The 27,766-nt window shown below is 38.9% G+C and overlaps 3 protein-coding genes, 3 non-coding genes and 1 pseudogene across 10 annotated transcripts in view; all 7 read left to right on the top strand.

Moving 5' to 3' along the window:
• The first annotated feature begins 1,776 nt into the window (after positions 1-1,776).
• Positions 1,777-5,632, top strand: RPL17 (ribosomal protein L17). 2 transcript variants are annotated; one of them, XM_016134111.2, is made up of 7 exons: positions 1,777-1,818; positions 2,573-2,625; positions 2,712-2,752; positions 3,289-3,423; positions 3,655-3,753; positions 4,360-4,551; positions 5,449-5,632. In XM_016134111.2, exons 2-7 carry the CDS (start codon positions 2,586-2,588, stop codon positions 5,494-5,496), a joined length of 555 nt encoding a protein of 184 aa, XP_015989597.1. In that variant the 5' UTR covers positions 1,777-1,818; positions 2,573-2,585; the 3' UTR covers positions 5,497-5,632. The 2 variants fall into 2 exon arrangements, with proteins under 2 accessions (XP_015989597.1, XP_015989598.1); XM_016134112.2 differs by lacking the exon at positions 1,777-1,818 and adding an exon at positions 1,931-2,101.
• LOC118610173 lies at positions 2,428-2,493 on the top strand. Its single transcript, XR_004953827.1, has one exon. It is a non-coding gene; the product is annotated as a small nucleolar RNA SNORD58 (small nucleolar RNA).
• Positions 3,503-3,567, top strand: LOC118610172. The gene has a single exon (XR_004953826.1). It is a non-coding gene; the product is annotated as a small nucleolar RNA SNORD58 (small nucleolar RNA).
• LOC118610174 lies at positions 4,599-4,682 on the top strand. Its single transcript, XR_004953828.1, has one exon. It is a non-coding gene; the product is annotated as a small nucleolar RNA SNORD58 (small nucleolar RNA).
• Positions 5,633-6,512: 880 nt separating the features above from the next.
• CUNH18orf32 (chromosome unknown C18orf32 homolog) lies at positions 6,513-11,487 on the top strand. Its single transcript, XM_016134113.2, has 3 exons — positions 6,513-6,619; positions 9,206-9,393; positions 9,960-11,487. The coding sequence occupies exons 2-3, from the start codon at positions 9,229-9,231 to the stop codon at positions 10,023-10,025; spliced, it is 231 nt and encodes a 76-aa protein (XP_015989599.1). The 5' UTR covers positions 6,513-6,619; positions 9,206-9,228; the 3' UTR covers positions 10,026-11,487.
• Positions 11,488-16,103: 4,616 nt separating this feature from the next.
• DYM (dymeclin) overlaps positions 16,104-27,766 on the top strand; it is a 257,018-nt gene continuing 245,355 nt past the window's right edge. The window contains exon 1 of one of the 4 annotated variants that reach the window (XM_036230028.1): positions 16,104-16,377. The gene's annotated coding sequence lies outside the window, so the exon portion shown is untranslated. The remainder of the gene's footprint in view (positions 16,378-27,766) is intronic. The other 3 variants (XM_036230032.1, XM_036230030.1, XM_036230029.1) reach the window with 3 other exon arrangements.
• Positions 18,027-18,145, top strand: LOC118610470 (annotated as a pseudogene).

Raw genomic sequence — 27,766 nt, 5'->3', positions numbered from 1 at the left:
AAAGAGTTCATTTAAATTCTATAGGAACATTGCTGAGGCTCTAAAAGATAAACCATTCCCATCAAAAGAAAATAATCCTAAAAGGCTCGAATCCTTTTAGTCTAATCCAATGGTAGCTGACACAGAATCTAATGCAGTATCATATCTATCTTTTAACCATATGTTTGATCTCTTCCTGAAATCAAAGATAATATGCTTGAAGTGTATAGGGGAAGGAGAAAAAAGGATAAGGAATAAGAAAAGCACAGGCCAGATCACAGAGGGCTCTTAAGTCATCCCCAGGAATTCGAAACGGGAATCGCAGGGGGCAAAAAAAAAAAAAAGAAACCCGAAAAATGACATGATCATTTGGCAGCTATTTTAGAAAAAAATGATTCTGTCAAGAATATGGAGGATATATTAGAGTATGGAAAAATAAAGGCAAGCAGACCACTCAGAATACTCTAGCAGTAATCCAGATTTTAAGTACTGACGTGTGCCAAGACAAGAAAAGGATAAATTGTCTTTGAATTTTCTAGTTTAAGAATTTAGGAGTACAGAGAAGCTACTGGCCAAGGCAAGAGAGAAGCAGGATTGCCTAGTGATGACTTGGTTACTGGAGTTTGCCTTTGCTTCCAGATGTCACTTTTGAGCTGTGGGACTTTGGGAGAAGTTCCTTAATTTCTCTGTGCTTCAACTTCATAATTTATAGAGAGGGAATAATGGTAATATCTCTTTCTACAGTTGTCCCAAGGAATAGTTAAGGAAATGCGTGTATAAGCATTGAAATAGTGCCTGGAACTTTGTAACCTTTTTAAAGCATTGGATGTTGTTATTATTATTACTGTATAACAGAAAAGAAGAAACTGGGGAAGGAGATGGATTCTGTTTAAGAACACTTTCAGTTTCAAATATTTGTCTTGGGAACCTCCAAGAAAGATATCCCAGGAGCTGTTTGATACCTGGTCTAGCTTAGGAGAGAAATGTGGAGCAGGGATATCGATTTGGGAGTTCTCAGCCTGTGGTGAAGACTTGGGGGGGGGGGGGGGGAAATTACTGAGGAAATACCACAGAATCCATTGTTTGGTGTTGGGAGTGGCCTCCGGCAGAGGGCCTGGGACTGAAGTCTCTAGAATTGAGGTAAAAAAAATCAGGTGCGTAGAGCATTGTCCAAAGTCCATTCACTTGGAGTTTGAATCTGCCTAGAGTGATGGTGCCGTGAAATGGAAAACCTAAAGCTAAGTGCGAAACCACCAATGACTTAAACAATGAAAGGGGAGACAATACCTAAGGGTTTTTCTCCACCTGATAAAGAACAAGAAGTGACATTGGGGAACCAGAGCCCACTCTAGAACCAGACCCTTCAGTTAGCACATTTTTTACACTTTCCAGTACAATTGATTGGGTAATATTCTCATCCTGAGAATTTTTTGATTACCTTCTTAATTGTCTATTTACACCTTTTTAATTGTCTATTTACAAACCACTTTCAGGGATACATGATCACATAATCAAACTTAACGAATATTGACAAATAAATGTCTTGTGTATATCTAATAATATGTGATCCTGTCCTAGAACTACTAACTTGTTTTTAATTGACTGATATTAAAAATTCCCAAGTTTATTCCCGGATACAAAAAAATGAGAATTTTGAGACGGTCCCTTAAGATACAATTCGTTTTCAGACTTTCTAAAACACATTCTACACTCCCTTTCTCCTCCGCCCTTCTCCTCTCTTCAAATCTCGTTTCTTAGGCTGAAAATATCGCGAGAGATCGAGTTCTCATGAATTCTCCCAGGGAGCACCGCTCTTCCTTTTCCCCTAAGCGGCCTCAGGTGAGTGACCGTTTTCGGTCTCTTTCTCCGAGTGGTGAATCCTATGGTTATCGCCGCCATCCTGGCCTCGGGGGCACCGATCTCAGGGGCTTCGGGAGGAGAGCTCTTGCCATTACTGATTCCTTGCTGAAAGCAGTGTCCTTGTATGCAGGAGCACCCTATTTGGCGCCCTGGGGCCGTGTGGCCTCTGCTGCCCGAAGAGGGGCGCGATGAGCGGGAATGGGGGCTTCAGGGGAACAGGCAGCCAGTGGTCAGTGCCCCCTGCTGCTCTAGAGGTCCAGTGGTGAGTGGTGGCCGAATACGCGACGCGTTTGTGGCTTCAAGGAAAGTTTTAGGGGAGTAAAGTTGGGTCGAGGCATTATTAATAGAAGATGAATGTTTCAAATTTGCTAGCGTTTAACGTTGGTTAAAGCACCAAAGTGTGTGAAGATGTGTGAGTAAAGGGGTTTCTATAGACAGAAAAAGCGGGTCGTGTGTCACTTTACGCCTGAAGGATTCAGAGTTGCACTAAAACAGGCTCTTTGGTTCCAAAAAGAGCAGTCCGGTGTCCGCACTGCTGTAGTCGCTGGTAGATGCAAAGAGAAAGCACTGGATGGGGGAAAAGGATAGCTGCGATGATGGCATTTCTTAGGACACCTTTGGATCAATCATGAAAACAACTACTGTCTGAGCAGCTGTTGATAGCGATTAATACAAACTTAGACCGTATACGTTACTGTAAGTACTTATTGACAGAATAACTACCCCTTTCCAGGTGACCTCTGAAAATGGTTCGCTATTCACTTGACCCAGAAAACCCCACAAAATGTAAGTGAACAAGAGATACGTATTCTTTGGGCATAGGAGAAAAATAAGATAACTCAAAACTAACCAACACGTCCTCTGTTTTTTAGCATGCAAATCAAGAGGTTCAAATCTTCGTGTTCACTTTAAGGTATGTGAATTGTAGTTATGTTTTAAGAGTCATTTTGTATGTTACATTTTTTTAATTTTTTAACTTTTTTTATTTTATTTTTTACCATTTTAAAGGTAGTTACATGGATGTGTTTCTTAGGACACCTTTGAAGTTAACTGTGAAAATTAATTCAGACCAGCCACCTTCTAGATCTTAATCAGTGTAAAATGAATGTTTTGATTTAGGATATGTGTAATTGGATAAAAACTACCAAAGAATTACAGAACCTAGTGTATAGATCAAGCCGTAGGACATTAATTGTAGTTATAAAGTGATGGAATTAATACATTACAGTGAATGAACAGGCTTAGAATTAATTTTTTCTATTTTCAAACCAAACCTCCCTGGTTCTTAATCACAGATGTTTTTTTTCTCACTATATTACCTCATCTTCAAAGAATGGAAAGGTTTTAGCTGTTAGTACAGATATTGACATTTTGAGAATTCATTGTTTACTTTTAAAAATTGTGATCCTTTAACATAGTTAACTCCCAGTTTATATTATTTATACTTAGAACACTCGTGAAACTGCCCAGGCCATCAAGGGTATGCATATCCGAAAAGCCACCAAGTATCTTAAGGATGTCACTTTACAGAAGCAATGTGTGCCATTCCGTCGTTACAATGGTGGAGTTGGTAGGTGTGCCCAGGTGAGAATTAATAGTTGCTATTTGAAAAAGAAATTGTAAGGGAAAGTGGATGTGCTAAAATTGGCTAAGATGTTTCTGGTTGCTGTGATGACAATCTTAGGACACCTTTGGATTAACCATGAAAAAAACGATGTTCTGAGCAACCTTGATGTTGAGTAAAATAAATTCATCTCGATTATAACATTTGATTTAAATCAGAGAAAATGACTAATAGCTTCTCTTTTCTTTCAGGCCAAACAGTGGGGCTGGACACAGGGTCGATGGCCTAAAAAGAGTGCTGAATTTTTGCTGCACATGCTTAAAAATGCAGAGAGTAATGCTGAACTTAAGGTACCTAAAGCATTAACATCTTTATATATATACATCTTGGATAGTTCAATTAATGTTACTGTTGTCCAAATTTATACAAACAATAAAACTATTGCAAAGGAAAAAATACAGTTAAAAAAATGATTACCCTTCTAATGGTTAATGTAGTTTGTTGCTTACGTGGTAAATTTCATTTAGAAGTTAAAACGATGATGTAGTCAACAAAACATAGGTATATATGTTTGGGGCATTATCCATTGCCCTTCCGCATTTGGAAAGCTTGCCCAGAACTAAATTAATTTAGATCTATGACCCTTCTTGCTGCTAAGTCATGTCAACAAAATTTTTTTTTTTATTATTGTTAGGGCTTAAAAATTGACACTACTAGATTCTGGAACTTCACTCCTCGTAATGACCTTTAAAGTGCACTTAGCACTGAGTTTTGGTAATTATTTAGATTTAAGAAAGGACACCTAGAATAAAGGTGAAAACAACTGCTTGAACAAATAATGCTACTCCTAAGGATTGTTTTCCACAAATTATTTCATTAAGGCAGGGACTTAATTTTCTAGTGATGGTGTTAAAGCAGAGATGTTACCTGATAATGTTACCCTCCCTTCTTCCCAGGGTTTAGATGTAGATTCTCTGGTCATTGAGCATATCCAGGTGAACAAAGCTCCCAAGATGCGGCGCAGAACTTACAGAGCTCATGGGAGGATTAACCCCTACATGAGCTCTCCTTGCCACATTGAGATGATCCTTACTGAAAAAGAGCAGATTGTTCCTAAACCAGAAGAGGAGGTTGCACAGAAGAAAAAGGTAAACTACTTAGTCTTTGCCCAGTTTCATCGGTATAAGATTTGTGGTTGCCATGATGACTAACTTAGGACACCTTTGACTAACTTAGGACACCTTTGGAACAACCATGAAAGGAAACAATTCTGAGCAACCAGCAACCTCTTTGTGGCTTTCATGGGTCTCATTTGTTTCTTGACTAATAATGAATAGTAACTGTGTACATCAGATCTTTGATTTTCTATGATGGCCCCACCTAGATATATATAGCCACGTTCACATGCAATGTGTCCAGAAATGCCCCCTCAAATCTAATAAGCCTATTTTCAGTAAATGATCATAATAGTTCTTTTTTTTCTTTATTGAGATGTAATTGTTAATACATCACTAAGTTTAAGATGTACAGCATGATGGTTTGATTTACATATATTGTGAAATGAATACGATAGGTTTTCATAGGTAGTTTTTTTTTTTTTTTTAAAGGAAAAAGTTCTCAATGAGAACTCTTTTATGATTTACTCTCAACTTTCCTGCATATATCACACAGCAGTGTTACCTAGATACTCATCATGTTCGCATTCATTTCTTCAAGTCAGGAAGCTGGGAGTGATTCTAGTCTCCCTTTACACATGATGGATTTCACTTATGTTGATATTGTCAATTAAAAATCCTCAGCCCTTGCTGCCACTTAATTTTTACCAACTGGTTTGCCTGCCTCCAGTTTTCATCTTAAACACTCTTCCCCTGCTTCCTCTTAATTTCCTCCCATCTGTCCTTCCTTCCGTACCACATCTCAGTGTCAAGGGACTATCCTTTTATGTTGAAGTTTCTGATTCTTAATACTGAGCTACCTTATTCCTCTAAGGTGTAGTGTAGGTTTCTTCAGGAAACTTAATACTTTTTATTTTTTTCTTTCCCCAGATATCCCAGAAGAAACTGAAGAAACAAAAACTTATGGCCCGGGAGTAAATTTAGCATCAAATAAATGCTAGTAAAAGTAAAAGCAGAATGTTGATTGTCTTTATTTGTAAATATATTTCACGTGTCCATGTGAGATGGATCCAAATGTGTTTTCTTCTAATTAGAAATAGAAACATTCTGCTTGCCCTGTGTCATTAATTTTGGTTTGTTTTGAATGTTCGTGTTATTTTAGCCTGTTATGGAATTAGAACATAGGGAAATTCTGAAACTTTCTAGCTACTTTATTGAGATTTAACATACATACAGTGCAATTCACCACAATTCAGTGGCTTCTAGTATATTCAGTTATGCATCAATCACCGCAATTTTAGAGTATTTTCCTTATCCCAAAGAACAATGGCAGTGGTCAGCTGTCTGTCATGCCTGTCCTGTCCTAGGGACCCAACCACTTAACCTGTTACTGTTTATAGATAGGCTTATTCTGAACATTTCATAAGTGAATAACAATTAGTGGTCCATTGTCATCTTTGAGTTAGTGTTTTCAGGTTTCATTATATAGCACGTATCCACTATTTAATCAGTTGGACGTTTGGGGTTCTTTTAAAAAGCTAATGCAAATAGTGCATTAGTGAACCCTTGTGTATGTTTTTGGGTGGACACGTTCTCATTCCTTGGGTGTATGCCAAGAATGGAATTGCTGGATAATCTTGGTAACTGCCAGACATTTCTAAGGCGGTTGTGCCATTTACAGCCCCACTGGCAGTGTGCAGGGGTTCCTATTAAACCTTAAAATAGACAATTTACCCTGCCCTTGAATTTAAGACCCTTTTAACTAGGAGAGTTAACGGCTTAGGCACAGCTGCATTCGAAAATGGCCTCGCTCTTAGCATGCGAGTGGAATAACTTTCCCTCTTGGGATGAACCATTGGAACAGGCGTAATTCTTCCCTAGGTCAATATTTGAGTTTTGGGTCTCCAGCCGGCTTGGAGCTCGGCCGCAGCACCGGAGGCCGCGCCCAGCATCCGCCCCGGCGTCACCGTTACGTCCCGCTTGTGCGGCGTCAGGCTGACGCAGGCACGTCTTTGTCCGCCCTTTCTGCGGTGTCCATTGGCTGGGGCGCATCCCGCCCTCCGGAAGTGCGGACATTTCTTTTTGGGCTTGGTGGTCTCGGGTGAGTAGGGTCGAGCCGGTTCGGACTTTCGGCGGGGAGGTTTGGGTCGGGCGTGGGCTGTGGTCTCGGCGTTGTCAGGCTGTTCCACAGGTTCTGGCTGGGTCGCGCTGGCCCGGCCCAGCCCGGTAGCGTCTCTGCTGCTCTGGGCCCCTCGCCGCCCTCCTGCGCTCTCACTGTATACCCGACTTGGACCTCCAACGTGGGCCCTGCCTCCTTACTCCCCTAGCCCTTCGTCTCTTCTGTCTGCGTCCACCCATCCTCCTGGCCTCCGTTACGCCTCTTCCTATGTATCTGTTTATTATCTTTAGCCTGAATTTGTCGGTTTCTTTATCCTTGTTTTCACCATTCGCCGTTATTCTCTCCTGTCTCTTCAGTCGTCTGCGATTCAATCTATCCTGCTCTCGGCTCTAGAGAAATGTGCACAACTGGGTTATTAAAGGGAGGTGGTATTCCCGCCCCTCCCCCCCCACCCCGCCACCGTACCTGCCCAGATTTTTAATAGAGGCTCAACCTTTTATTAGACATAGTCGAATTAAAGAAAATTCCTCTGCAACAGTTTTAATCCATTTTGCTCGCTTTGTTGTAATATTTGAGAATTGGCTTGGAGAGAGTAAAATAATTTTATCAATGTATCATTGCCACTTTCTGGACCTTTCTAAGCCACAGTTGCCACAAGTATGAAGTCAAATAACTCACTGAAGAAGCATTATGAAGATTAAGTAGGAGATAAAATACAGTAATTTCATACTGAAGAGAACTAAAAAGTTTTTATTAAAGCCGTAATTATGACAAAGGTGATTACTAGTGTTCTTGAGAGTTTAAAACAATGCGTACGAACCTACTTAAAACATCAATTACAAGTAGGCGAAAATCTATGATGGAGAGATTGCCAGTCATCAACCTAGCCTAGTGCTCAGAGCATGGCCATTTGTTTTGAAGGGTTTAGTTAGTTTTGAAGATTTGGTAGGAGAGGAGTAACAAGATCATTGTTTTTTGAAAGGGAAGGACAGGATTGTCGAGTTAGGAAACCAGAACTGGTAATTCTGGTCTTAGCCAGCTCTAGTTACTAAGTACCACTGTGTGAACTTTGAACAGGTCACAACTTTTGGATTTTTTGTTGTTGTTATAATAATAACACATAGCAGGTATGTTCTTCAAAATTTTGAAATGAAATATTTTGGTAAATTGTTATTTTAATATGACTAGGGGGGCTTTTTAAAAAAGAATTTAGTCGTTCATTGATGTACTTTTAGATTTTTATTTGTTTACAGCTGTCGTAGTTCATTTCAAAGCCATATTAAGATTGAATTGTCTATACCATTGTTCCCTTGTATTGTGATAATTTTGTTATGATGTTGATTCATTTGCCAGCAAATAGTACCCAATTTACAATATTTTGAAAAGAAATTTTAACATCCTGAATTATTAGACTTATGCACTGTTCTAAAGCTTCCTAGTATTTAAGTCCTACTCTAAAGGATTAAAACAATTCTTATAAATTTGAGAAGTCTTTGGTTTGATAGTATGTTGTGGAAGTAGTATTGGTTCTTTTTCAAAAAATTGCTGATTTCGAGAAATTGCACGGTGATTGCTAATCATCAAGGAAATTAGAAGTGTTAATTTTGGGAAATTATTTACTTTTAACAATAATAATAAATAAAATTTTTTATTACTTGGTACACTTTAATTGCCATTAAAAAGAAAGGGCAACTGTATCAAGGGAGAATTGTTTCTTAGGAAAGGCCAGCCAGTTTGCAGCCTAGAGCTCTTCCAAAGTGATATCTTAGGGAATTCCATATTACAAGATTTGTCCTGAGCATCGTAGGTTTGGCTAATAAATATTGTCAGTCTCTAAAGTTGATCAGGCCCTTATATTCAAACTAACTGGAGTATAAGTCATAATTACCAAGTTTTTTAATGTTGGTGCCTACTTGAGGTAACAAGAGTACCCAGCCTCACTGGCTTGAGGATTAAGTGAGCTATATGGTTGTCCCTCTGTATCCTCAAGGGGTTGGTTCCAGGACACCTCACTACTACACACTGCCGTACGAAAGTCTCCAGATACTTGGGTCCTTTAATAAAATGGTGTAGTACTTCTATGTAGGCGACAGTGTTCATACACATAACTTCATTTGGATGAATTCAGCAACGTGCTCAGTGCATGGCAAATTCAAGTTTTGTTTTTTGGAGCTTTCCGGGATTTTTTTTCCCCAAAATATTTTTGATTTGGTGTTGGTAGACTTCATAGATGCAAAACCTGGGGAGACAGAGAACCAACTGTATATGCCAACTGTTTAACTGCCTAGCACCCAGAAAATGATCATGTCTTTCCTTTGTCATCAAATTTATGATTGGGGGGCAGTGATTGGAGAGGTTTGTAGGCAGGAACCTCAGTGTTGTTTTCATGACAACCACCTATTCCTTTACCTTGTAGATAGGATTTTTAGTAGACTTTTAGCTAATAGTATCATCTAAATGGTTCCTTCAATGTAGAAATAATCTTTTCAGATATCTTAATCTAGGTAAATTCCTTTAGTCATTAATCTGTGATGAACTAATTTGTTTTTTCTTCACATATATCAACAGTTCAAAAGCTCAAGTCTGGGACAATGGTGTGCATTCCTTGTATCGTCATTCCAATTCTGCTCTGGGTCTACAAAAAGTTCCTGGAGCCATACATATACCCTCTGATTTCCCCCTTCGTTAGTCGTATGTGGCCTAGAAAAGCTGTACAAGAATCTAATGATAAAAGCAAAGGCAAAGTAGGCTATCAGGTAAGAACATTAAAATGCCTTGACTAAGGGGGTGAGGGAGGTGGCTTTTGCATAAGCAAGTTCTTAGAACCAGAAGTTTTTTCATTAATGTGTCTTAATTTCTTCCTTTTTTTAAAATAGGGGGTTTGGTTGTCTTTTTTTTTTTTTTTTAAGTAATTACTATTTGGTTTAAACTAAGGTTTTAAACTAGATCTCTGATTAATGTATTTGCTCCTTGCCTTGTGGCCAAAATAATAACCAGTATTTCTTGGCTGGTAGGAGTAATAGCAAATAGCCAATGAATGAGAAGAAATGATATTAAAATGTCACTGACTGATAACTTTAGTAGGAGATTTAATTGGATCAGAGAGCCTTTTTCTGAACAAAATTAGGTTATTTTAAAAAGTGAATATTTAGACAACCTGTTGTCTTTAGCTTTGGTGCTTATTATGTTCAACTTTGATTGTATTCAACTGCAGTAAGCCATACTGCAGTTATTTCATTCTGAAGTTTGTAGTCTGTTTAAGAAGAATGTCTCTTACAATGAGTGTCTTTGTTGTAATGTCTAAAATGGTTTTTTATTTTAGGGTGCAGACATAAATGGATTACCAACAAAAGGACCAACAGAAATCTCTGATAAAAAGAAAGACTAAAGTGATTGTCCCAGAGGATCTAATTGTTTTCAAAATGGACCTGATAATTTGAAGCACCTTTTTTGTAATTGTCTCTGACCTTTTTCTCTTAGACCAGAATTCGGGACAGATAGTTTAGCTATTTACCTGATACTAATCAGGAAATACATGGTATTTATATTTAAAATGTATGGTTATATTTAATGATCTCATTCTTGAGTTCCTTTCTTATTAAAATAGCTTTAATTTCTATTATTGTAGTTTTAATAATATAAATGAATAGAAGGTTTGTGCCAGTAGACATTGTTACTAAATCTTTACCTAAACGTCCTTTAGCCTTTGGCTTTTGTTCAGGCTCTTCGAATTTGAGGGTTTCTACCATGAAACAGTGCAGTGAGATGTGCAGTGAAATGAAAGGGAGTTTTCGGAGATGATAATGACTTGAAACAAAGTTATAATCACTGCCCAACACAGTGGAGCAGCTTATCTGCAGTGTAGTGATAACTCTTTATTGATCTGAGGAAGATAGCGAAGTCAGGCAAGTAGAGGAAATTCCTTTGAAAAATGAAACACCTTTAACTAAATGTCAAATGTATATTATAAAATTATAAAATTCTAATCCTTGTTGCATTCCTCCTATTCCTATAAAATATATTAAATATTCAGTAGCTCATGGTTCTTTTTTTAAGTCTATTTTTTTAAAAAGGACGTTTTTCACCACACCAGGAAACAGAATTATAATAGTGTGTGATGGTGATTGGAAATTCTGAGACAACAATATTTTCTTTTCTTAAAGAGCAGATTATATCAGTTGTTATAGCATAACAAGACACTCTAAAATGTCATGGTTTTCAATAACAGTGTCATGTTTGGGCACTTTTTTGCTAGTCTTTTATCCCCATACTGATTCACTTTAGGGACTTTTTAAAGGTTCAGAGATGATGAGCCATAATCTTTATAGCATATTTTTTTATTCTCTCTGAAGCAAGGAGAGGTTAGAAGAGACTTCCAACTTTGGGTTCCCAGTGAAGTCCTGTGTCCTAACCAAGTTTTTTCAGCTATGTGTCCGGTCAAGTCATTCATTCACCTGGACTTCAAAGGGTTCGACTTTTCTGCCCAACCCACCTGAGAGATAAGATAAATTCCCTTTAGTAGCTAAATTCAGTTGATTAGTTTATTTAAGGTGTAAAAGCCATATAAAAATAGCAGATGTTCATAGTAAAACAATGCAAGAAGAACTTAAAAGTTAATGTTCTTTCACTTATGCCGGCTCTACTGATGTAACCACTACTAGTTGTTTTTTTCTGTGTAGCCTTCTAGCAACTTTCTTAAAATTAATTTGTTCCATTAAATATGTCATTTTTTAAATGATCATATTGCAAGGTTTATAATGTCCCTACTCCCTTAGGATTTACTCATTTAGCTGTTGCTTTTGTCTTATGTTTTATCTATGTATTTTCTAAATAATACATATATACTGCTATTTTTGGAGCTATCAACTTTAGGCATTATTGACTTCCTGCTGTGGTTGACATACAACTGTCTTATACTGTATTTCCTCTACTTCTGCCACATAGCCTCCCTGTATGTTTTTGTAATTTTTAGTTGTCATTAATCAGTGTTTATATCATTACAAGTGTGCCAGGTGTTTTCCACTTGCCCCTCCAGATCTCTGCTTCCTTCACCCTATTTTGCTACCCAAGAAAGCTATATGGACTACATCAACAGACTTCCCATGGCCTCTGGGCTCTGTTGGGTTTGGCCAGTGGGGATTTGCAGCAGGAGATGGGAGGAGGGATTGAGGTCAAGGTATTTATTCCCTTGTCTCTCTCCTTTCAAGACCTCTAGGCCTAGTGTGTTCCTTAGCCAAAAGTCACTACACCTCAATGTGGCCAATGCCACATGACTCAGTTTCCACTAACATCTTCCTCTCCCTTTCCTTTTAGGCCTAGGGGTAATAACAACTCTTACTACTGGCTCTAGGTCACTTTTGAGGGTGTCATCTGCTTTCTGGTACACTGACACAACGAGCATGTAAATAACTGCCCACAGTTCTGGCCGTCTAAGCAGCTTTCTACCCAGGCTTAGCCTCGGGGCTCAGGAAAAGCATGAAGAGACTATGAGATATGAGTGAGGTATTACTATCTCCATTTTACAGAGAAGAAAACTAGATTCAGAGAGGTTAAGAGGGCCATAACCAGACATCAGATATGCCAACACCTTGATCTTGGAGTTCCCAGCCTCCGGAACAGTGAAAAATGTCTGTTTAAGCCACCCAATCTGTGATGTTTTCTTAGACATATAACTAAGAACTAAGAATGGCTTTCCAAAACCATTCAGCTCATAATTAAGGAACCAGAACTCAAATACAGGTCTGCCTCCAAAAGTCTCTTCTTTCTCAGGGAGGTGAGAAACCTGAGCACTATTGTTGCAACAGGCTAGAAACAATAATCTGGGAATAGTCTTCATCCTTCCTGTGGAGTGGCCTTCTGTTGGTCATAGGTCTCTTTTGGTCCTTTAAGTTCTAAAAAAGAAAGTCCCACTCTAGGTGAAGACACTATTCACACATAAAGTCTGTATTCAACTTGCAACACAAAAGAGCTGTACTCCAGACCTTGTAAACCAGTATAAAAAGTGAAAAGAGTAAAACCTAGCAGGTTTTGAAGGACACCTGGTCTACCATTGGCTCCACTTTAAGCCCTCATCCTCTACCTCCTGTTATTCATGTTGCAATTTTGTATACATCATGTATTTGCAAGTCGCCTTAGGAAGAAGACTAACAAGTGAATAATTAGCCCCTGCTCTTTCCCTTTTACTATGTAATAATAACTGAACTGAACTTTCTGGAATACAGGTAAGCTCTTTTAGTAGCCTGTGCTACTTACTGAGTTTACATTCATGGAATATGGATCTTTTTAATTTGAACCACACCCCTCTTTTTAATTTTTTTTTTAATTTCCAGTCTGCAGCATTACATTTTTGCCAATCTGTAGGTCTGGTCTCTAGCCACACTGCTTGCCCTTACAACTGGGATTTCCTGACTTCTGTAGATACCAGCTGACTCTTTTTGGCCCAAGTGTCTTAAAGTTCAATTCTTTGTATAATCCTCCACCATGACTTCTCTTTTACCAATGAAATCAACTTCATAATTAAAAGGTCATAAAATGACCATAAAAATCTGTTCTTAAAATTTGCTGTTATATGTTGTTTATATTAGAAGGTAAATTCTTAGTTGTATAAATTTCAATAACTAAAGAAAAAAACATTTGGGCAAAATGGAGACAGCAATACTTTATACACAAGGTTGTGAGAATTAGGTCATTATATATGTATTTTGATATATTACATATACACATATGTATATGTTTTATTATTAAGATGTTAATGAAAATTCTTGTCCTTGCTAGTCACAGGTGATTAATTTTCACCATTTATTTCTTAGAAAGCTGTTCCCTTGGGGCAAGATATAAGGCTGTATTGGCTGTTCTTGTCTATCATAGCAATTTAACCCAACTTCTGATTGTATTGTGTAATGCATGGTTCCTCCACTAGACCTTAAGGTTCTTGAGGTCGGGCCCAGGTCTGAAGCACAGTGCACTCATGTAAATATTCATTGAACTAAGTAAATATTCACTGAACAAATGAATAAATGAGTCAAATGGATGTCCTCACTTTAAGTATCTCTCTGGAAAGTTGCTGAGTAATGAGGATGAAGATCACACAGGAGTGCATTTTGAGACACTAATGTTTCTAATGACTCACCTGACATTTCACTGCTTGATTGGCTTTCCTGTGTAACAACATATTTCTGGATGTACTTGATTTTCATAATAGGCTAACCAAAATGAGCTGGGAAGATTATAAATCTGCTGCTGCAAAAAGTAAAAATTGCATGCCTTCCAAGTGAAATATTTTTTTCGTGCATTTTCTGGTTTACGGTTACTTTCTAAGTACCATGGCTATCCTTAAGTCCCAGGTTGGAAAATGTGTTGGGAAGACAGGTAGGCATTTGGAAATTTTTAATTAAACTTTTTAATTAAACTTTTTATTTTTGAATGCATATTTTTTTTCCAGCTGCTACAACAAATTCCCACAAAGTTAGTGGCTAAAAACAGCACAGATGTATTTATAGTTCTGTAGGTGAGAAGTCTGACATGATCTCACTGAGCTAATATCAGAGTATCTGATAAAACTGTGTTCTCTTCTGGAGGCTCTAAAAGATAATCTGTTCCCTTGCCTTTTCAAGTTTCTAGAGGCCATCACCCACATTTCCAGTCTCTTGCCATCTTCACAGACAGCAAAACCTGTCCTCACATTGTATCACTTGATCTTCAAGGGAAAGAACATATTTATGACTCTCTCCTGCCTCTGTTTCATTTTTTACTTTCTTGATTACATTGGGTCTGCCCTGATAATTTAGGATAATCTATTATAAGGTCATCTGATTAGCAACCATAATTTCATCTGCAATCTTAATTTCCCTTTGCTACGTAACCTAACATATGCATAGCTTTTGGGGATTAAGATGTGGACATTGCCGGGGGATTATTCTACCACATGGAGTAATTTTAGATTTCCAAAAGAGTAGTAAGGTGCAGAGAGTTTCCATATATCCTTCACCCAGTTTATCTTAATGTTAATATCTTATATAACCATAGCATATTTATCAAAACTAGGAAATTAATATTGGTACAATAGCCTTAAACTTCATTTGGATTTCATCAGTTTTCCCACTAGTACCTTTTTTGGTTCTAGGAGCAAATCGAAGATGCTTCATTAACCTAGTGGGAGGGTTTTCATGACTTTCCTCTTGGTGTTTTCGCATTAAATAGACACTGAAGTAGTCAAGTCAGTCAAAGTTATGATGACACTTGTGCAGGCAGTATTAAAGGTTGGTGACTGAGGATAATACTTGGCACATTAAATGTACCATAAGTAGTTTTTGAAGGACTGCTACTCCATTGAATGCTTTATATATTGTGAAAACTATTCCTAAAATTACTCTGACTTATGATAAACTTTACTGACAGGATTACATCAAAGTAAAATAAGTGACTTCTTGCTCTATAAAGCCATTTCTGAAGAGATGCTCACTGTTATTGCTGGGTCATTTCGAGATAGGTAGACTGTGTAATTTTTGGTACGAGCAAAATTATAAAGTACTTTGATTTCAGTTTTGGTGCGTGATCTCTTTTGGCTGTAGTTTTAAATAAAATTCTACATGTAATTCATATCCATTACAGAAAAATTAGAGAACACATAGGGAAATGAATTTTAATCATGCATGTTCTCATTCCCCATAGTTAATAATTGTTAATATTCTTTTAGTCCTATCCTCTTCCAAGTGTATATACATAGGTATTGTAAATATGATTTATTTATGAAAATTGGATAATACTACACTGTTTCTGCTCAAAATATGAATATGTATATATAACATACTTTAAAATGGCTAAATAGCCAGGGAACCTCTTTTTAACTAGGCTTCTAGTTATCTTGTGTTTTAGTAGCTTTTCCTGTAACTTATTGGCAATATAAACCGGAAATGTGTATCTAGGATCTGGATAGTGCTTTTCAGAGTACATTGGCACATATGGACTGTATAATGTAAATAAGCGATATCTATCCCACAGCGTTATTGGGAGAAATAAATACTCTTTCCTGTAGGACCTTGCCCTTTCTGACAATATTGCAGACAGTTTTATACCTGTTAACTGCCTCCATAAAAAATTATTTTCTGAAAGTTAGCCCTCGATTTAAGGGCTTGAAAAGAACAAAGGTAAAAGAGAAAAGAAAAAGAAAAAAAATGATTTTCCTATTTCCCAATTCTTCAGAGTCCTACAAGGAATTGCTTGACTTTGGGATTATTCGGTTGGAATGAACAGGGCCGTAAATAAAGTAAAGCCACCAGAATAAGTGGTGTAGGGGTAAGCAAGGACTTCAACAATGGGGAGGAGAGGGCTTAGCTCCTTTTTGGTTTTGCTATGTGACTTTGCCGTCGCCCTGGAGGCGCTAGGTAGGTGCAGAAACGCTTAACGCCTGAAGGACTACATTTCCCAGAAGGACGCGCGGTGCACACCACGTGACGACAATCGCTGGCGCGCGCCCTGCTGTTCGGTTCCCAGCTGCGTTCTGGGCCGCTTCCCTCTTCTCTCCCCGCCTCCGGGCCTCCGCACTGACGCGGCCCGGGCGGGAGCCAAGCGGGAGGCGAGCCGGAGTCGGAGCTGGAGCCGCAGAGACGCGGAAACATGGAGGCCTGATCCGGCGTCCACCACCTCGGCTGCGGCAGCGACCACTGTTTCTCCTGTTCCCTCTCTGCCGCCCGCTCGTCCGTTGGTGAGCTGGAAGCAGATCTGCTGGCCGCCCGAGATAGGTGGGCTGGGGGATCCGCTAGGCCCCCAGCTCCTTGTCAGAGCAGTTAGAGGACTCCCTCCCTCCCTTCCCCTCCCCCGGTCAGCGCCGGGAGCAGAGGGGCAGCGCCGCTAAAAAGGCGGAGAAGGGTCCTTTCTTGCTAGTGGGGGACGGGACCACCCTGGAAGGGCTGTGCCTGAGCTCTCCCCACCTTCAGGGTACTGTGGCACTCAGAGACGACGGGTGAAGGGGGTGTGTTAATCAAGAAAGTGAGAGGGTTCTCTGTCCGAGTCTGGTATCGGGAGTTGGAGGGATACCGAGAGCAAGTCGATGCTTTGGGAGATCGGGCGATGTTGGTCTGACAGATGGGTGTGTAATGGGCAAGAGTGAGCACTGGTGGGCTTTTTTTTTTTTTTTTTAACATATACATTTCCATTGAGATGTAATTCACCTGCCATAAAATTCACTTTTGAAAGTACAATTAAAGTAAAACTCAGTGGCTTTTCGCAAATTCGCAGGGTTGTGCAACTATCAAATTCCACAACATTTTTGTCACCCAAAAAAGAAACCAGTACCCCGTAGCAATCACTCCTTTTTCTCCCCTCCCCCGTTCCCTGGCAAGTAGCAATGGCCTTTTAAATGAAGGGTGCAAGGATGGTGGGTCGTTAGTCCAGGTGTTTGTGGACTAGGGGCAGTAGCGGGGACTGTGAGGGTCGTGGGCTGATACAGCTGATAGGATGAATGTACCGGAAAGGGGTTAGGAAAGTGATGGGATGAGTGTAACAGAGCCAGCATAGGAGTACACGGAATAGACTCACTAGGTCGGCTGTTAGAGTGGGATCCTTGAAAGGGAAAAAGGGAGGTTGGCGGGAGAGGTGTGTAGAGAGAAGGGGCGTGGAGGTGGTGGAGAGGAGTGTGGCCTTACAGAGGAACCAGGTGGTTGGGCCGTTGAGCGCTCAAGAGAGGGACTGGAGGTGAATCTGTAGGAATAAGTTCACGTGTTGCTGCTGAGCATGAAATTTATGACTATGTCGATTTCTAGAATGATTATTCTGCTTTGCAGTTTTTACCTTATGTAATCCTCTGAGAGACATTTAGGAGGTAGACTGGGCAAATCTAAATATTTCCGTCCTGCAGATGAAAAACCAGTCTTTTAGAGGTTAGGTGACTCGCTAAAACTCATAAGGTTAGTAAACAGGGCAGAATGAGATGGAGATTAAAGAATTATTGATGAAACTATCATTTGCAGATGGATTAAGTGGCAGAATCGAGGTGGGGCAATGTTACAGGAAGGAGATTCAACTATTAAATATATTAAGTCTGTATTATGATGGATAGGTCAAAGACTTTGTTTTTGTACACGTTCAGTACAGAAAAGTTCAAATGGTGGAATAATATACCCCCATGTACCTATTACTCACCTCCAACAATTAGTTACTCTGGCTGATTTAGTTTTATCTATGCCCCTATCCATTTATATCCCTCCTCCCAATTATTTTAAAGCAGATCATAGGCATATCATTTCACTTATAAATATTTGAGTATACTGTATATCTGTAGAAGATTGAGTCATTCTCTTTTCATTGACCCACAATACCATTATCACACCTAGATGTTAATAGTAAACTCTTAATAGCAATATCTAGGATTTATTTTTAAAAATGTGTCCATTTCTATAGCCATGTCACCCTGAACTTGCCCGATCTCCTCTGATCTCGGAAGCTAATCAGAGAAGGACCTGGTTAGTACTTGGATAGGAGACCACCAAGGAAGACCAGGTGCTGTAGGAGCTTAAAAAATAAATTTAAAAAAATGTATCTGATACAAGGGGAATAAGCAGTACAAACACTTTGATGTTTGACTCTGAAAAATACAGTATAATTTGTCCTGATTTTTCCAGTCGATCCTGCTATCCTGTTTTTTTAGTTAATATGGTCCATCCTACAAAAAGTTTGAAGAATTGTCACTGTGACTGCCTTTTTAATGGATGGAGTTTTGTGAGGGCCGAGAAAAACAAGTGAAATATACCGCAATGTGCACAATTAACTGTCATGTCTCATAATGCTGGAAATGTTTGGGCAATTTGATTATGCTTTTCTTCTCTAGATTATTTCACATATTGTTAACAGTTGTTTAGTGTATTAGTTTTCTATGGCTACTGTAACAATTACCACAAATTTAGTGGTTTAAAACATTTATTATTTTAAAGTTCTGTATGTTAGAAGTCCGAAACGGGTCTCACTGGGCTGAAGTCAGTGTATCTGTCAGCAAGGCTGTCTTCCTTTCTGGAACTTTTTTGGGGAGAATCTGTGTCCTTGACTCTTCCAGCTTATAAAGGCTGCCACTTTCCTTGGCTTGTGGCCCTCTTCCTCCTTTTCAAAGCCAACAACCTTAAGTCTCTCGTCTCTCTGACCATAGCTAGGAAAGGTTTTCCACATTAAGGACCTGTGTGATTAGATCAGGCCCACCTGGATAATTAGGATAATCTGCCCCATCTCAAGGTCCTTAATTTAGTCATAATTGCAAAATCCCTTTTATAATTTAAGATAACAGAATTACAGGTTCCATGGATTAGTATATGGATATTTTGGGGGGCTGTTATCCTGCCAACCACAGTGTGCTATGGGATATTTTGCCGAGACTTAAGAAAAGAGGTGGTTTCCTTTGTTGCTTTCAATGCGATGTAAGTGTCGTCTTTTACTTTGTAGATAATGGAAATGGTTAGTGTTAGAACTGTTCCATTTTCCTTTTTAGTGACTATAAACATATGAGAAATACCTGTGACACTTGTAGGCTTTGGTAAAATGAGACCTTTAAAAGTGATTAAGTATAAAAGCAGTGTCACACAGCATGTGAAGTTTTTCTGTATTTCGTTTTGGTCTCTTTTTCATATTCATTTTTTTTTAAAGTGTTCTGTACTTGTAATCAGAGTGTATACAATACTCAACTGCTGCTTGGAGCCACAAGACATTCTGGGGCAATGATAGTTCCTGTGCCCAGAGTGATAGGACCTTTCTGTGCGAGTGGGTGGTAGGGCACCCCCCTGCCCCCAATTCAATAGGAAGATTCTTAAAGTGAGAGAAAACTTTCAGGAAGATGAGCTACTGTATGACTTGGGCTCGAAGCCTGTTCTAGAGTTTTCCTTCTGTGACTGAGCTGGGCATGGTTGAGTGCTGTGGGCCTGAAAAGCACAGGAGCAAGATGGCTGTTACTGCTCTTCCTTTCCCAGGACCAGGAGAAGACTCTGCCATCTTAGAGGTGGAAAGGACTTCAGGAAGTCCTCTAGTTTGGTCCTGCTTCCTGAAGGGGTTCCACTTCCTAACTTAGCTCTTGAGGTCTTGATTGTCTCAGGGTGCAAAGGTTCTGGCTCTCATGGTGGTGTGTTTTAGTACTACTTATCAGTAAGTGTAAAGGGAATTGTTAAGCTTAAAGGCAGGAGTAGGTATTTTCCCTAGGAAGGTTCTTAGCAGAGCTTAATGCTTTGAACTTTTGCTTATAAATTGCTTGTAAACAGTTCGTAAGTTATTCTTGTGTTACTTATTTTTAGGTAAAAAAAAATCCTAAACTAGTAGGGTTGACAACCTTACAAATAGGTTGTATTTACTAAAAGGTTTTTTTTTTTTTTCCCCATTCCTTTTAGGAAGTTCAGTTAGTACTTTTTGATGTCTTCTCTAATTTTTATCACATTATTAGAAATGTAGACACTGTGTGTGCGTGCGTGTGTGTGCGTGCGCGCACGCGCAGAATGGCTGAAGGTAGTCAAAAGGTACACACCTCTAGTTATAAAATAAATAAGTCCGGGGATGTGATGGTGACCACAGTTAACACTATTGCTAAGAGTTGCTAAGAGTAGATCTTAAAAGTTCTTATCCCAAGGAAAAAAAATGTAACTATATAGTAATGAATGTTGACTTATTTCGGTGATCATTTCACAGTGTTTACATATATTGAATCATTATGTTGTTCACCTGAAACTAATGTGTTATATGTCAATTATATCTCAATTAAAAAAAAAACTGCAGGCACCAAAAGTGACTGTAACTCTCCAATAAAGACATTGGAAGAATTAAAAAATCCTGTGTGTGTCATATGACTGATGATAATTTTCTTTTTAAGATTGAGTCAGTCACTGAATCTTGACAATTTTTCCTTCAAAATATCTCTTTCAACCTTTCATCTTTCTCTTAGAATACTTTCGAGGTTCTATCAGTTAGGATTAGGTTTGCCTGTGAGTAACAGATATGAAAAACAACAGCTAAAACATGTTTTTTTCTTATGTGAAAGAAGACAGAGAGATAGACAGTTCAGAGCTGGTATGGTGCGCTCACCGCCATTAGGGACCCAGCCTCTTTCCGTTTCTTACTCTGTCATTCCTAGGGTGTGGCCCTTGATTTCTGGGCCTAGTATGGCTGCTGGCATTCTAGCTAATATCCAAGCAGCAGGATGGAGGATGGACAAAGAAGTGGCTGTGCTCTCTTAAGGAAGTTCCATGTATTTCAGTATTATCCAGAACTTAGTCATATGACCTTACTGGCTGCAAGAGAGGTTGAGAAATATCTCTTTTAGCTGGACAGGAATGTGCTCAGCCAAAAATTGGAGTTATTACTATAAGGGAGGGAGGACTGGAGCTTGAGGTAGGCAATTGGCGTTTCTTCCATACTATCCTACACACTTCCCACATTTCTAGGTTTGAATCCTAGTTGAGTTACTTATATGTTTTGGTGTGTTACTCAGCCTTTTTGAGCTTCAGTTTTCTCATTCGTAAAGTAGAACTAATATTTATATGCTTGTTAGAATTAAATGAAAATAACTCTTGATGTATCTGGCAACATATACACTCTAAATACTAGTCGCTTTTCCTTCCCCTCCCTCAGGTGTCTGGACTTGGATATCTGAATGGGTGTTGCAAAAGGAGGAACTGGAGATGGGTAGGGGTAGGATATAAAGTTCAGTATTGGGCATGTTGACACCCAAAGGATGATGTATGGCAGGCAGACAGATAAATGGTGTGGTACCCACAAGACAGTTCTGGCCTGGACATAGATATTCTGAAATCCTCAGTATATAGGGGAAGAGTTCACTGATCTAGAAGACTCAGGGATGTATGTGATTTTACAGTTACAGTGGACAGAAATATCAGACATACCCTTTAATAAGTCTCCACATAAAGCCTGAAGCAACAGCTTGCTTTATAGCCTTGTTTGCGTCCACTGATTCCCTCCCTACTGCAGCCATATTGAACTTCCTTCAGTTCCTCGAGTGGGCCTGCCTGTTTTCGTCTTAACCCTAAGCCTTCACAAATGCTGTTCTCTTTGCTTTGAAAGTTTTCTGAACCCCACACCCAACCAGGGCAGTCCTTCTTACTCTTCAGGTCTTAGCATTTTTGGCACGATTTCTGAGAAGCTTTCATTGAGTCTTGAATGGTTGCCACGTTATAATTTCATGTTGACTTAACTGAATCTCTCACTTGACTAAAGATAAATTCCACTCCACAATTTTTTTTAAATATAATTTTTAATTTTTTAAATTATAGTTGGAATACAATATTATATTAGTTTCAGGTGTACAGCATAGTGATTAGAGATCTGATATCTCACAAAGTATCACCCCAATAAATCTAGTACCCCTCTGCCTCATACATTTATTACAATATTATCGACTCTATTCCTTATGCTATATTTTTATCTCCATGATTATTTTGTAACTATCCACTCATACTTCTTAATCCCTTTCCCCTTTTTCACTGACTTCCCTAAACCCCCTTCCATCTGGTGACCCTCAAAATGTTCTCTGTATCTATGAGTTTTTTTTTTTTTTTGGTTTATTTTGTTCTTTAGATTCTATATGTACATGAAATCATATGGCATTTGTCCTTATCTGACTTACTCCATTCAGCACAATACCTTCTAGGTCCATCATGTAATTTTCCATCCCTTTCCTTTTAGTCTGTGTGTGTCTTTTAATCTGAAGTGAATCTCTTGTAGGCAGCATATGTAGGGGTCTTGTTTTCTTATCCATTCAGCCACTCTATCTTTTGATTGGAGCACTTACCTCATTTTCTAAAGAACTAGTTGATAGATATGTAGTTATTGCCATTCTTTATTCATATTTTTGATACATATTTTTTTTTCTTAAGTCCCCCAGTATAACATTTCCTGTAATACTGGCTTTTTGGTGAGAACTCCTTTAGCCTTTTCTTGTCTGGGAAGCTCTTTATCTGTCCTTCAACTCTGAATGATAGCTTTACTGGATAAAGTAATCTTGGTTGTAGATCCTGGATTTTCATCACTTTGAACATCTTGTGCCAAGCCCTTCTGTCCTGCAAAGTTTCTGTTGAGAAATTAGCTGCCAGTCTTATGGGAGCTCCCTTGTAGATAACGCTTTTCTCTTGCTGCTTTTAAGAGTCTTTGTAGTTAACCTTTGGCATTTTAATGATAGTGTGTCTTGGTGTGGGCCTCTTAGGGATTTGGGGGGCTTTAAGCTTCCTGGGGTTGTATATCTGTTTCCTTTACCAGGTTGGGGAAGTTTTCCATCATAATTTTATTTCCATCATTATTTTCCATCATTTCTTCAAATAGGTTTTCAACTTCTTGCTCTCTTCCTTCTCTTTCTGGTTCCCTTGTGACACATGTTACGGTCGATGCTGTCCCATAGTCTCCTTAAATTATCTTCATTTTTATGAGTTCTTTTTTCTTGTTGCTGTTCTGATTGGATGTCCTCTGCTATCCCATCCTCCATATTGGTGATTTGATCCTCCTCTTCTTCTACTTTGTCGAGTCCCTCTAATGTCCCTTCATCTAGATATTGTATTCATTTCTGACTGGTTCCCTATTATAATTTCTATCTCCATTTTTATGTTTTTTTATCTCTTAAAGTTCTCACTGAGTTCATCTGCTTTTCCCCTAAGTTCATTGAGCATCCTTATAACCAGTATTTTGTACTCTACATCTGTTAGATTGCTTGACTCCACGTTGTTTAGATCTTTTTCTGGATCTCTGTTCTGTTCTTTCATGTGGGACATACTTCTATGTCTCCCATTTTGGCTGCCTTTCTGTGTCTGTTTCTATATACCATGTAAACCTCTGAAGTCTCCCGGTCTTAGTACTGTGGCTTTGTGGGACCCTGTGGCACAATCCCGAGCGGGGTCCAGCTGTAGGCCAGGTTTAGCCCCAGCCTGTGCCCCTCCGGGGCTACCTAGTAAGAGTCAGCACACAAGCCACAGGTGGCTGCCTTATAATTGATTTAAGAGGCCGTCCCAGAAACCGAGGCCTGCTGTCACCAGTGTGGAGCTTGAAGCTGCTCAGCAAGGGGCACAGGGCACGCTGAGGACACCACTGGATGTGGCTTGGGTAGGGCCACAAGTTGGGAGGGGCAGAGTTTCAGGGGTTCCTCCTGGCAGAGCGACTTTTGTAAATCCAGTTTGATGGTGTCTCAGGTATGGCGGTGCTGGCCTCCACACACTGGGATAGGGGAGGGCTCAACCAAGGATCAGCGGATACCGCCAGCACTTCTGCCTGGGAGAAAGCTGCCCCTCCCTCCCTGAAGCACAACAGCTCGTGTCCCTCTGTATGTCCCTGGCAACTATTCCATTCCCCGCCCCAGCAACTGCCCCAGTGCTGGACCTCACCACAAAAGTCTGGTCATGGCTCCTTTAAGAGGAACATCTGCACCTGCCAGCTGCACTGCTGTCGCCTTGATTTCTCCTTTGTCTCACTCAAGCCCAGGACTGAACAGCCCCACATCTCCGCCCCCTCCTCCTGTTCCACAGAGATTTTTTAATTCTCTTCCTAGTTGTAGGGCTTCTGTTTATCCAGAGCCCAGGTGACTCTGCTTGCTATTTGCACTGTGGTTTTGTCACAATTCTGCGAGAGGACACGTACAGAGCCTCTGCCCTCTGGACTGGAACTCCTACTCCTCAGTTTTAATCTTGGCACTTAGCATTGGGCTGGCCACATAGTGGGCACTCAGGAAATATTGATAAAAAACTTGTGCTTACATAACCATAATGTGATATATCTTCAGGATCGTTCATGTGTTTTTTAACTCCGCACTGTTCTTTAGTATTTGCACATTGAGTTTATATGAATCACTGATTATGAAATACTAAAGCACATTCTCTCCAACTTACTTAAAAGTTAATTTTTTTAGTTAAAGTAATGCTCGCATATTGAGAAAATACTAGAGGACATTATAAAAAGTCAGCAGTACCCATCCTTTTTAGTCTAGTCCGCAAAGGCCACTGCTTTTCACTGTCTTTATAATTATGTCTAATAGCTGTTTTGCGATTTATCAATTTTAGGTTATACTTATTTGCTCCTTATGGTAGACGAGGTGCTCTTCTGCCTCCTCCCCCTCTTCCAGCTTTTCCAGTACAGATACATATGAATTCTTGGTTAATTTAGTGTTCAGTCTTTCCGTTATTATGACTACATAAATGTTGCTCACTGACAAGCTGAGTAGTTTACCTCATTTCCCTGCCCCCCCATCCCCATTTGCTCATTTTTCCATGAACATATTATCAATTTTTATCAAATACTTTGAAAGACCTATGGGGATTGGGGCCAAGGAAGCTGATGCAAGATGTTACCCTGGCTGCTGCTGTTGCTGTGAGCAGTGAATTGTTTTTGTCCCTGTCCCAGAGGCTTCATGTGTTTGTTAGTAGGAGCATAAGGTGAATCTCAGTTGCCGGCTTGACTGTGTAACACCCCTCTGCTTTCATGCTTGCTTTCTGGAACTCCTGTTACCATTAAGACTGTCTAAATGGGTCTTCCAATTTTCTGTCTCCCGTTTTCCATCTGTTTGTCTTCTTGTTCTTTATTATGGGAGTTTCCTTGACCTCCTTTCTATTAAATTTTTATCCTGGTTTTAATTCCAGGTGTCCTTGTTCTTCGATTATTTCTTCTTCATAGCATCTTGTTCTTGGTTCCTGGAAGCAGTGTGGCATAGTGGTTTAAGAGCATGCCTTCTGTACCCAGCCTGCCCCGGCCTGAAACCTGCTGTGTCACTTTCCAGCTCTAGAATCTCAGGCTAGTTATTTAACCTTTCTTAGCCTCAGTTTATTCTTCTAGGCCAAGAGTTGGCAGACATTTTGTGTCAAGGGCAGGATCATAAATATTTTAGTAGGTTTTGTGGGCCAAGTGGTGAATAGAAGGTTATTATGTTGGTACATTACATAACAAGAGAGAAAAAATTTCCACAAGTTTTTTATTGATGGATTCAAAATATAATGCTAATAATGGTTGAGAATTAAAAAATAACTTTCGTAATAAAAGTTTGCTGATAAGAATGAAATCTTTTTTTTTTTTTGATGGGGAGATAACATTTTAATTGGGATTTAAAGTTAGTATTCCCTATCGTCAAGATTGATTATTGGTGTTCATATTTAATGCTGATGTGTAATGAGAGTTTATATATTTCATCTTTGAAAATATCTTCTTACACAGATAGGTACTGCCAGATACTGATAACAATCCATGAGCATGTGGTTTTAGTAGGACATTTTTATTGCTTGGAAGATCCGTAGAATTGTTAGATTCCTTTCTTGATATTTACCTTTTAAGAAATCGTTCCATTGTAGAATAATCTTTTCTAATTGTGGGGTAGGCAGAAACTTCTCGTTGGACAGTTCAATGTTTTTTGAAATGTGGAAAGTACTTTTGTTCTTGCATCGAGGTCTGAAAAATGGTGCTGGAACTATCGTTTGATTTTGGAAAGCATATCTGCTGCATGCTTGTGTGGGGCTCTCGGAGATCTTGCATCGTAGTTTAACTTTTGACAGCACAGGAAGTGTATAAAGCAGCTTGATATTATTTGTGATTCAAACAATGTCAGTGGTCCTTGAAATGACAACAAAAACTTCAGTATACGTTTGCATGTAAGTGCTGTTGGCTTTCTGATTTTAGGTTGAATTCATTGAGAAATATTGTAGACTTTCCAGCAAAAACTAATTTCCAAAACTATTCAATATTCAGTAAATGTGGTTGAGGGGGTTTCTTCTTGTTCAGAAAATTTCAGTCTCAACTCTGAGCTCAAAAATTTCAATAAAACTCTATCGCTGCTAAGCCATTATATTGTTGTGTAGTAAGAAATATCAGAATAGTCAGCTGTTTTGGACAAAAATTTCATGGACTTGATTAAGTTCATGAGAGTGAATGAAGTTAATCATTGTAAGTGCTTCAGTAACACAGCAGATTCAAATAATTTATGCAAAGCGCCTGCTAATTGATTATACAACGGACACCTTGTATTTTCATGAGGTTTGTATATTTGTCCAGCTAAGGTATTTTCTGCTCCACACATATTTTTACCACCATCAGTTGTTATATATTTTAGCAGATTCTACTTTAGATTATATTAAATTAGTATTTTCTCAACTTTTTGGGGGGAATATTCATGGCTGTAATTGTTCCATACACACTTTTCTTCAAGCAACTGTTTTTACAGACAAGTCTTAAAGATGTTTGTTTCCTCTGGACACATTTCTTTAGATTCTGTAATCAAACACAATTTAACTTAACTCACGATAGTAAATGACTTTCCTTGATTGGTTAACCGATGAGCCATTTGGAAGCTTACTTGGCTTGTAGCCTCATTTTTATTTTTTATTTTGGGGAAAAATTCTGTTCTGATGAAATGCCTTGTTTTATGTTTTCTATTTTTCTTGATTGTTGCCCTCATAAATTGGGAGTGAGTGCAGGGAGATAGGGCATGTCAGGCTGTTGTGATGAGTGCTTAGTCGGTAGTGTCTGTCTATACCGTATTCTCCTGGCATAGCTGTGGTGCTATTACATAATAAACATAATACTTTGACATCTAATTTGCTTAAAAATAATCTGTATTCCACTATGACTTAAAGGTGTGCCATCAGAGTTTACTTTCTTGTTTTGACATGCTAGATCTCAACTAGTAAAAAAAAAAAAAAAAGTCACAGTATGACAATACACATAGCACTTGAAATGCTGTCATTGTCACTTACGTAACTGAGTGCGTTGAATAGCGGTATAAATGGATAAGAATAACCACATATGGTGTCTCGTTTCAACTCCTCCACTCTATTACATCACAAAAGACTCAATAGATGATCTGCAAACAAATGAATGTGGCTGTATTCTAATGAAACTTTACTATGAACACTGAAATTTTAATTTCTTATCATTTCCACATGTCACAAGTTTTTTCCCCCAACCATATAAAAATGTAAAAAATGATTCTTCAGGCATCAGGCTGGGTTTGGCCTTTGGATCATAATTTGCTAACCCATGATCCAGGCAATAAGAATAACAAGAATACCACTACCTTATAGGTTGTGGTAAGGATATAATGAGTCAATATGTTTAAAGCACTTAGAATAGGGCCTGAGGACATAGTAGGTGCTACAGAATGTCTGCCTTTATTGTTTTTATTATCTTCCT

This window comes from Rousettus aegyptiacus, unplaced genomic scaffold (genome assembly GCF_014176215.1).
Source record: "Rousettus aegyptiacus isolate mRouAeg1 unplaced genomic scaffold, mRouAeg1.p scaffold_m13_p_12, whole genome shotgun sequence".
NCBI lineage: Eukaryota > Metazoa > Chordata > Mammalia > Chiroptera > Pteropodidae > Rousettus > Rousettus aegyptiacus.
Note: the sequence above shows the minus strand (reverse complement) of the source record. Positions and strands in the feature narration are given on the sequence as shown.